The sequence below is a fragment of the Danio aesculapii genome, chromosome 2, assembly GCF_903798145.1.
Source record: "Danio aesculapii chromosome 2, fDanAes4.1, whole genome shotgun sequence".
Taxonomy (NCBI): Eukaryota; Metazoa; Chordata; class Actinopteri; order Cypriniformes; family Danionidae; genus Danio; species Danio aesculapii.
The window spans coordinates 6,869,779-6,881,299 of record NC_079436.1 but is presented as its reverse complement, the minus strand read 5'-3'; the positions used below and the strand labels follow the sequence as shown (position 1 = coordinate 6,881,299).

The following is an 11,521-nucleotide window of genomic DNA, read 5'->3' as shown; positions in this document are numbered from 1 at the left end:
GGTGGGGGAGGGTTTGTGGGAGGGAGGGGAAAACACCCAGCCGTGGGTGTCTAACCTTACCAGGTCTCGTCAAGTAACACTATCTCAAATCAAAAGAAGTGAAAAGAAAGCACGAACGAATGAAAGCAAAGGCACACCGACATTCCCAATCCCAGGACATTTCGAAGGCAACCTGATGTGTCTCCCTTTGTTCTGCCGCTCGAGTGACGGCTGTCAGAGAGGAACGTCTCCGAGGAGCTGAATTCTGAGGACGGGCTCACGCTAAAGTGCAAAATGTGGTCTGTAGTTGAAATATTTATAAGTCAAGCTTTGCGCGTGAGCTCTTTTTGTGATACGAGGAAAGAAACTTGGTGCTGAGACTGATGTCTTTGATTCATACCAGGTTTTGAACCAATCACGGAGGTTCGCTCACAATTCCGACGTTCTGAACAGGGGGGAAAAAATCCTAGCTGACAGACAGACCCAGTTTGTGTGTATGTGTGTCTCTTGCCATGGGCTACCATTTTCACTAGAAGCTGCTCTTTATTTCCTCTTACAACCGTTACATGATGTTGTCACTTTATTTACATTCATTTCTTGTTTTTTAAATGGCGATTTCAAAGAAAGAAAACAACCCACTCCACTTACCTTGAAGCACTACAGCAAGGAGAAGACCAGCTGAGATCCGGACGGCGTTCTTGCACTCTCTGCACACGTGGAGAGCTTTCTTTTCTTTTCTCTCAATGTGTACTGTCGTTGAACATGTGGAGTATTCAAATATATGGTGAAAAGTAGCCAGTGGTAGTTGCCGTGTGCCATTTTTTTTCCTCTTCCCCCTTCCCTGTCCACTCGATTCAAACCTGGCCACTTGTTTTAGAAGAAGAAAATGAAGAACTCGTGGCAGTCGTTTGCCCTCTGTGAAAAACTGCCCAGCCATCATCACGCCTTTAGATCCCTCTCTAATTTTCGCAGTTTCCTCACGGTCCATGAAAAGATTGTATTTTTATTAATCTATTTAAAAAAGACGATGAAAAAAAAACAAACGAATCAGAAATCGAGTTGGGGGCAGTCGTCGCACACGCACGCTGCTGCCCTGTTCTTTTATACACATGCATTTTGTTGTGCTTTAAGTAGACCATTTTGTAATGGGTTCTGTTCTATTCACCTCCCCTCCCTTGACCTGCTTCAGTATCTGTGTATAACAATCTGTTCTTAAATAATGTACAAAAAAAATGTTAGAGGAGAACTGTGGAAATAAAAGTATGTGAAAAGTCTTTCTACATCATGTGACTCGGGTAGTATTATTTCTCTTTCTGCTTTATGTCTTGCTTAACTTTTAAGTTTGATTCTTGTGGTGTTTTAGATCTAGGCTGTAGTGATTTCTAGTTTTGACATTTCAGCCACCAGAGGGTGGTGTGTTATTGGCAATATTTGTTACAGTCCATTACGCTATAACGTTATAAAAACAAAAAAGACGTGTTCTACCAGTGTTCTACCAATATAGGTACTGTTACAAAGCAGATATGCCAGTTGGGCAGTACTTAGTGTCTTGGTGATGTACACACAGTTTAGAGGAGAACTAGCATTACAGTAGGTTTTCAAAAAGTATTTTACATGTATAGTGCAGGTCACACTGTGTATTTTGCCACACTGGAATGATGTGACGATTTATATTTATATGTATGTATGTATATATATATATATGTATGTGTATATATATATGTATGTGTATTTATATATACATATACATATATATACGTATGTGTGCGTGTGTATATATATATATATATATACACATACATATACATATATACACATACATATACATATATACATATACATATATACATATACATATATATATATATATACATATGTGTATATATATACATATGTGTGTGTGTATATATATATATATATATATATATATATATATATATATATATATATATATATATGTATATATATATATATATATATATATATATATATATATATACACATATGTATATATATACACATATGTATATATATATATACACATATGTGTATATATACACGTATGTATGTGTAAAAATTTATATAAATGTGTGTATATGTACACACACATATACATTTATTTATTTATATATATATATATATATATATATATATATATATATATATATATATATATATATATATATATATATACTGTATATATATATATATATATATATATATATATATATATATATATATACTGTATATTACATAAGAATAACAATATGCAGATAAGAATATGTATAACTATTCAGGACCTTTTAGGCTAATGCTGAAAAGACAGGCATCAAAATGTGCACGTTCTATGTATTTGCAGCGCATTTTCTATTTGTTTTTAGGTTGTAAGGATTTGCAACACGTGTGTGGTCAAACTGATATTGTTAATTTGCTGGTGTTTTTTTGTAATTGCATGTGTTTTCTTAAGTTTCAGAGCATTGAGCTCTATCGGCCACCATATATAAGGCTTCTCGTTTATGAAATCCCATTCCATGAAGCTCTCTATGCACTGTTCTGGTGCTCTGAAGACCACATGTATTTTAGAGTTCTGTAGGTTTTGACTGCAGAAAGCTTCTGTGCAGTATGTTCCTCAACATGCTCTGCGTGTTTACAAACCTGACCACTTTGCAGTTGAGTTGCCGTTGTTTCCCACTGCTTCCACTTTATTCTAATACCACTTCACCAGTTCCCCTGCTCATTCAGTCATGATAGATGATGATAAACAAACTCGGCTTGTTATACTCGAAGGAGGCTCAATTTGAGCTCTGCATACAAACTCCCCTACACTGTAAAAAAAACGATGGGACAAAAAGTCATGACCCCAATTTTTTTTATGGTACTTTAACTTATTTTAATCAGGTTTCAACTAATGTTAAGTCACACAAACCTAACATTTTTTGCATAATTGATATTCGTTTAGATGGCTAGAACTTTTTATTTGATTTATAGGGCACCTATTTTACCCCTTGTACAAGATGTAAGATAAGACTTTTGTCTCCAGAATGTGTGTGTAAAGTTTCAGCTCAAAACACCCATCAGATTATTGATTATATAATGTAGAATCTTCTAATTTTTGGCATCTGAGGCCAATGTAGCTGTTTTTGTAGCCTGTGGCTTTAAATCCAAATGAGCTGCTTCTCCCCGCCCACCCAACAGCCGTCAGTGATAGAGACAGACCAAGCGGCAACCTCCCGCTCTCCCTTGGGAAGCCAATACGGAAGTAACTGAAACTGCAATTCATCAAAATTCTGCTAGTCCTGGCTCCATAATAGAGCAAATTGCAATTGAGCCCACTGTTAGTATGGCCAACTTTACAGCAGAAAAAAAGGTGTTTACAGCCTGGTACAAAGAACGATTTTGGTTCATATAGCTATTATTACCCTCCATGACAACTGTGAGGGGGGTGAATTTTTTTATAACTCATCCATTTCCTTTATTTTAGGTTATATTAAGTTTGCATAATTAAGGGCGTGGCCACTTGAGTGACAGCTAGGTCTTGCTGGTTGCCGTCACTTCACCTCAGCTGAATCCGGCAGATTAGCCACTGATCTCGGCATATTCATCGTATTTTTGTTTTGGTTAATGTTTCTTTACACAGTCAGCTGCCTTTTGGACTTATTTCTTACAATTATCAGATGATATGGGATGCTGTGTGCATTTAATTGTGCTCACAAACCATTCACGTGGCCTCCTTTTCCCATGTGAGTAAAGTTATATACTTGTTTACCATCTCTATAAATGTGTGTGTTTTATTTAAGATCATTTATCATTTATATGTTCTTTAGACCCGTAAAGCACTCCAGAATGTGACAGATTGATTAGCTGTAGGCTCTAGAACAGTGTTATGCTGGAGTTCATCAATAGTCCTGCATGTACTGACACACACTATAACTGAAGTGTTTGGAAGTAATTCGCGTTTTCCTCCTGTAGAAAAACGTCATAAGAGCAATTTTTAGTGGCTCAATGTATTACTACAGTGTTTTTAAAAGTCTAAACACTTTATTGATATACAGCCAAGCACATGTGGTCAGAACACAAACGAGTCGCAGGTAATAGAGTATCAAGCTTTTCTCCCAAAGTAAAGTCTGTCTGCCAGGTCTAAGCAAAGTGCCAGCAGGTGTCTGTAGCTCTGCTCACTCTCCGCCTCTTTGCCCTTGTTTGGTATCCCGCCGTGGGTGCGATGACGCGCGAACAAAATGGCGACGGTTGGCCGCGCCTACTTGTAGCTTCTTTTGCGCTCTTCAGAAACCTATGGGTGACGTCACGGATGCTACGTCCATATATTTTACAGTCTATGAGACAGACATGGATAAAGCTGAAATATACAGAGACCCGGAAAGGACGTGATGGTGGGGAAAAACATCACACATTTACTGACACATGTTTATGTTTACTGACACCATGCAGCTGCGGTTAAAAATTACATAGTGATTTTACTGTCTTTATTACAAACATGCTGTTTTAAAAACGTTTTAAACTTATTTTATCAATTATTGAGGAGCAGCTGATCACAGAGATTTGTAACATGTTTTAATCCCAGTTTCTTTGGAGAAAATGTTCTGTGGACATGTGTATACATGTTATTATGGAGTCATGGCACCTGTCAATCAATTTGGTGGGCGGGGAAAACCACACTCCTACATCACGTTGTGGTGGGCTTCAAAATCAATGGGATTTGGGTCCTGTTTTAATGTCAGGAAATAAAAAAAAAAGAAAGATTTAGGCTGTGTCCGAAACCGCCTACTACTACTGCATTTGAATTTAAATGTACAACTCAGCTGTTAGAAAAGTGCGTTCTATACAGTATGAATGTAAGAAGTAGGAATGGAATTCGGATGTACTACATCCGCCATTTTGTCATGGTCGCGTGACCTACCTCACCTCACTCCCATTCATGAATTCTCTCGCGATGCGCATGTCAGAATCTCGCTGCAAGTAGTAGCCCTGCTGAAAAATCCAGCTTAAACCAGCCTAGGCTGGTTGGCTGGTTTTAGCTGGTTGACCAGCCTGATTTTAGAGCGGTTTTGGCCACTTTCAGGCTGGTTTCCAGCCATTTCCAGCCTGGTCTTAGCTGTTTTTTTCAGTAGGGAGGTCATCCGGGTACTTCTCGCATACTGATTTTCGAATTCTATATATTCGGACATACTACTTGGCTCGCATTCTGATTTTAGTGTACTGTATAGTATGGAAGTATGTGGTTTCGGAGGCAGCCTTATTGTGTTTCTCCAATATGACTGTGGACACACTAAACCTACACACAGTTCTGCCCAAACAGCTTACAAAAGTAGATTTTCATCATAGCTGCCCTTTAACAATAATTTTTAAGCTGCAGTGTTTTTTTAAGTGTATGAGTGCACTTCTGAAGAGGAAGACTAAGTCATTAGATGGGGGATAAGGGGGGAGGGGTTGTGGTGGGAAATAAATAATATTGTCAACTGACACCCATGTGATAATCATTGACACACCTGAATGGTTAGGCTCCCCTCAAACATATGTTGTGAACTTCATTTACTGCTGACTGCGGAAAATTTCATGAGTTGACTTATTGTGTTACCACACTTAAATTTATCGAGCTCAAGAGAGCAAACCATTCTCTCACAAATGCATTTGGTTTTAGACCATGGGATTAGGCCACTTCTGTTGCCGAATTACAAAATGTATTTAAGCATGAATGTATATATTTATGAAATACGCAATAGAGTTTAGGAACTATGACGTCACTTTGTAGGCTAATCGGCTGCTAGCATAAAACTGGTTCCCTTGATAAAATATAGGATTTTCCCATAGGCTTTTCGAAGATTGCAAATAATAAGCTCTGTGTTCAAACACAGTTTATTACACTTACACGTTTTGTCAAGCTGGATAATCCTCACATGAAAATACAACTTTGAGCACTTTTGGATCTTAAATGCAAACGCAAGAATTGAAAAGCTAACATTAGGCTATAAACGGACTACACTGCACTCGGGGCGCTCGTCTTGTGACGTCAGCACCACCCTGCTAAAGACAACTTTTCTATCTTATTTTTAGGAATATGGTCCATAACAAAGAGTTAATCTCTCTGTTTATTATATTAATAATGCACGCTATATAGTATAAACAAATAAATACGTAAATACACATAGGCCTACGTGCATTTTGGATCGTTTTTACGTGGGAAATACATCTGTTTTGCTTTACGGTTGTTGTAAAAGTTTTAAAACTGTATTTATAAATGTGCCTAGATAGTATTATCATAAGACATATTTAAGAAAGTGTATCGCACATCTGCTATACATTTTATGGAGGAGTGTAAATATTGCAGTTATGATTGAGTTAAATGTGTTCAGATGAAGAAAAAAGCGACGAAAATCACTTGATCACGTTAAAATGACAGTTAATATGTATGTATTTTTACACATTTATTCACATGTTTGCATTACTGAAAGCAGGACAGAGACAGGCTGCACTGGTAAACAGTATCTTCATAATATCATTTAATTAAAATAAATGATGAACAAATTAATCTGTCTTGACGGTCTTTACAAGTGAAGGCATTATCTACACACAATATGAAATCCCAATTAGAAAAACACTAGAAACTATAAAATACTATTTATGAAAATACTTAAATAACAGACAAATCCAAATGCTCAACACAAGCGAGCTGCGTTCCAGACGCCCCATATAGGTTCAGCTCGATGACGTATAATGCCTCCGACACCGCCTGTAGTCCAGTTTAGCAACGTGATAGCAACCGTCTGTTTAAAGAACCATAACCCTGCTGAAAAATCCAGCTTAAACCAGCCTAGGCTGGTTGGCTGGTTTTAGCTGGTTGACCAGCCTGGTTTTAGAGGGGTTTTGGCCATTTCCAGGCTAGTTTCCAGCCATTTCCAGCCTGGTCTTAGCTGGTCAGGCTGAAAAATAACCAGCTAAAACCAGCTTGACCAGCCTGGTTTAAGCTGGACATAGTTGGTTTTGACTGGGCTCCCAGCCTGGCTAGGTGGTCAAGCTGGTTTTAGCTGGTCATTTTCCAGCCTGACAAGCTAAGACAAGGCTGGAAATGGCTGGAAACCAGCCTGGAAATGGCCAAAACCCCTCTAAAACCAGGCTGGTCAACCAGCTAAAACCAGCCAACCAGCCTAGGTTGGCTTAAGCTGTTTTTTCAGTAGGGAACCGATTTAAAAAATTGAAAATATCTTGAGTTTGTGTTAGCTACGAACCTTATTTAAGCGTTTTTACTGAAATCCCATTTAAAAAACCCATTGACTTTCGGACGAGGGAACCGGAACTGCTAAAATGCTAACTCGCTTCCTGGTTTTTGCATACAAATTGACGTCATAGTTCCTCCACTCTATTTATTTAGCCCTCTGGTAGTCTTTGGTCATTTTAGACTGAAATTTATTTATTTTTATTTTTTACATTTTATTTAAAAAATACAAAATCATGGGAAATGTATTTGGCATTTGGTAAGTGATTCAAGCATGATACATGGTTGTAAAAAAAAAAAAAAAGTAGGCTAAAAACAATCACGCTTGTAGTCTTCATGGTCCAAAATGACCGCCATAGGAAATAAATTGGAAAAAAGCAAAAATATTAACATGTCTTTTAAAGGGAAGACAAAAATGGAACTGTGAAACATATGAAATGTCTTTTATTTCACTTTGGTTGATAAATAAGAATACAGTTATCAGACCTCATTGTGAAATCGACCCTGTGATCGCCAGACTGTGAAATTCAAACCATCTCCAGCTCAATCATTTCTGCATTAAATATACAGCAAATCACAATTCTGGCATGCTTAGCATAATATAAATGATGAAGTATAAACCACAAAGCCCCTCCAGCGGCTGGACCCTTATGCTAATCAGGTTTGCTAACTTCATTGCTCAAGGATACTGACAGAACAAGTCCAAAAAAACAGCAAAACGGCACCATAAATGATCCTCATTTGTGTTTTATAGAGCTGAAAGTTAGCTTAAGCATTAGCACAGCACAGGTTCGACACCAAGAGATAAACACTGCCGATTTGTTGGGTTGATATATTTACAGTGAACAGCGATGGTGTGAAATAAGCAGACGCCGGTGGCTGCTTAGTAGTTTTCCAAGTGAGTATGTGTACCATAAAGAAGCTGTGATAGCAGGCGAGTGTGTGTGGAAATATGCCGTGGAGTCGGTCTGAAGTGAAAGTGTAGGTGATGTTTTTGTCCTCCAGGGGGCAGTGCCAGTCCAACTCTCTAGCAGGAGTCTAAGACCACGCAGATGTGCTCAAAGACGTCTTCCGGGGGCTGCTCAGCATCAATCTACATAGACACACACACACAACACGGCTGTTAGAAATCATAAGCTGAAAAGTAGGGCATCAACCCACAGGAGAACTGTCATACAGAGCTAATAAATCCTATAAACAATCTGAAGAAGCTGCTCTGAATGCACTGACTTTTCCCTTACAGAAACAGGTTCATGTGCTCGTTTATTTCATCATCATCATCGGTAGATATGATTATAGAGTGACAAATTTACTTGTATACTGCCAACATACACTACCTGACAAAAGTCTTGTCGTCGATTCCAGTTGTAAGAAATCAGTCAAGTTAGGTGAAGGAAAAATCATGGTTTGGGGTTACATTCTGTTTGGGGGTGTGCGAGTGGATGGCAACATCAACAGCCTGAGGTATCAAGACATTTGTGATGCTCATTACATTACAAACCACAGGAGAGGGCAAATTCTTAAGCATGATTGCACTCCTCATACTTTAGCCTCCACATCAAAGTTCCTGAAAGCAAAGAAGGTCAAGGTGCTCCAGGATTGGCCAGCCCAGTAACCAGACATGAACATTATTGAGCATGTCTGGGGTAAGATGAAAGAGGAGGCATTGAAGATGAATCCAAAGAATTTTGATGAACTCTGGGAGTCCTGCAAGAACGCTTTCTTCACCATTCCAGATGACTTTATTAGTAAGTTATTTGAGTCATTGCAGAGATGTATAGATGCAGTCCTTCAAGCTCATGGGAGTCAAACACAATATTAATTCCTTTTCCACTGCACCATGACTTTATATTCTATACTGTAGATTATTTCTGTTAAGTGACAAGACTTTTGTCTAAGCAAAGTCAGGTCTTACTGTCCTAATTAAATAATGAAAAATCAAGCATGATCATATTTGATTTTGGTAAAATCTAGAGGCCTTTGCCTTTCATATAAGCCACTTCTGATATCAAATGATTGACTAGAAGTCCTTATTATTAGTTGGTCCTAAAACTTGAATATGCGACAAGACTTTTGTCAGGTAGTGTATGGGTCGTTGATGTGATTTATTAATGTCACAAATGACAAATTAGCATTGCCATCATTTAAAATGTAATAAACACTTAAACGTTTGTTTTCCATGAACTTCTCATTATTAAAACTGCATTTTTTTAAACAATTTTGTTAGACATTTTGAGGCAGAACTGTCCTATTGTTTGTTACAAGTGTAGTTTACTATAGTACAGTTCTTAATTAAAAAGTATATCATAAAAGCATTAATAAACACCTCAGGCCTAATTTTACAAGTGGCTATTTTAGTAAATGGCAATCTTATTTATTCATATACAGTTGAAGTCAGAATTTTTAGCACCTCTTTATTTTAGTTTTTCTGTTTTAAATATTTCACAAATGATGTTTAACAGAGCAAGGACATTTTCACAATATGTCTGATGTATTTCTTCCTCTGGAAAAAAAAGTCTTGTTATTTAAAAAAAACCCCATTTAAGGTCAAAATTATTAGCCCCCTTAAACTATATATATATTTTTCACGATAGTCTACAGCAATGTTTTCCAACCCTGTTCCTGGAGGCACACCAACAGTACATATTTTGAATGTCTCCCTTATCTGACCCATTCACTTCAGGTTTTGGAGTCTCTTCTAATCTTCTGATGAGTTGATTCAGGTGTGTTTGATTAGGGAGAGGTTGAAAATGTGTACCGTTGGTGTGCCTTCAGGAACAGGCTTGGGAAACACTGCTCTATAGAACAAACCATAGTTATACAATAACTTGCCTCATTACCCTAACATGCCTAATTAACCTAGTTAAGCCTTTAAATTAAGCTGTATAGAAGTGTCTTGAAAAATATCTAGTCAAATATTATTCACTGTCATCATGGCAAAGATAAAATAAACAGATATTAGAAATGAGTTATTGATATATTTTGTCGCTAATATCCACGTCCTCTGGTGAGCTTAGTACCATTATTAATCAGGATTCGCCACAGTGCTATGAACCACCAACTTATCCAGCATATGTTTACGCAGCAGATGCCCTTCCAGCCACAACCCAGCACTAGGAAATCTGGTGTGACACTATATGCTAATTTTAAATCGTCAACATCAGGCAAAATGTTAGCTAGTTGAAAGACTCAATTCAAGATCATGTGACTGAAGCCCCCAGTCAGGTTAATTTTACACATTTTATTGTGTTGGAACCACTATGCAATTATTATGTTTTGTGTTGTTTCAGACTTTCATTATAAATAATTGAATAGGTATGTATGTATATGTCTATGTATGCATTTATATATGTGTATGAGTATATATATATATATATATATATATATATATATATATATATATATATATATATATATATATATATATATATATATATATTGTGGTTTCATTCTATATAGTTGAATATATCCAAAAAAATATATATAATTTTTTTTACCCCCATTTAGCTTTTTCCCCTTTATTAATTATTTTAGTATTGTTTAGATATTGGGCGACAGTAGGTAGCGCAGTAGGTAGTGCTGTCGCCTCACAGCAAAAAGGTCGCTGGTTCGAGCCTCGGCTGGGTCAGTTGGCGTTTCTGTGTGGAGTTCGCATGTTCTCCCTGTGTTCGCGTGGGTTTCCTCTGGGTGCTCCGTTTTCCCCCACAGTCCAAAGACATGCGGTACAGGTAAATTGGGTAGGCTAAATTGTCCGCAGTGTATGTGTGTGTGAATAAGTGTGTATGTGTTTCCCAGTGATGGGTTGCAGCTGAAAGGGCATCCGTTGCATAAAACAAATACTGGATAAGTTGGCGGTTCATTCCGCTGTGGCGACCCCAGATTAATAAAGGGACTAAGCCGAAAATAAAATAAATGAATGTTTAGATATTCTAATGAGTCATTAGACCGTATAGCATTCAAAAGAAACTCCAGATGCGCCTGATCACTGTTATCCTGATGAAGGCAGCTCTTCGCCAAAACACGTAGGTTTTTTAATGATTAGCCATGTGAATTTTAATGTCTTTTCCACCTTTTTCGAGTGCCTTGGGCTGATTTTTGCTGTTTATTTATGTTTTGTTGATTTCAACCGATATGTTGAAAATGTCCGACAATTCCGACGCAGTAGTCACAGAAGAAAAACAAATATTAATCATAATTTCACAGTAAAGAAATAGCACGGAAGCTAAGTGTCCAACAATAAAGATAAATTGCTCTCACACTATTTTTATATTATTAAGAGTTTTTTCGTTTCATTTTTACGGTACAAAACACAAA

The 11,521-nt window shown here is 37.3% G+C and overlaps 1 protein-coding gene across 1 annotated transcript in view; it reads right to left on the bottom strand.

The window, feature by feature from the left end:
* Positions 1-7,633: 7,633 nt before the first annotated feature.
* Positions 7,634-11,521, bottom strand: part of ak5 (adenylate kinase 5) — a 224,670-nt gene continuing 220,782 nt past the window's right edge. Inside the window, exon 14 of the mRNA XM_056471784.1 lies at positions 7,634-8,300. Within this exon, the coding sequence (XP_056327759.1) occupies positions 8,235-8,300 (66 nt within the window). The 3' untranslated portion in view covers positions 7,634-8,234. The remainder of the gene's footprint in view (positions 8,301-11,521) is intronic.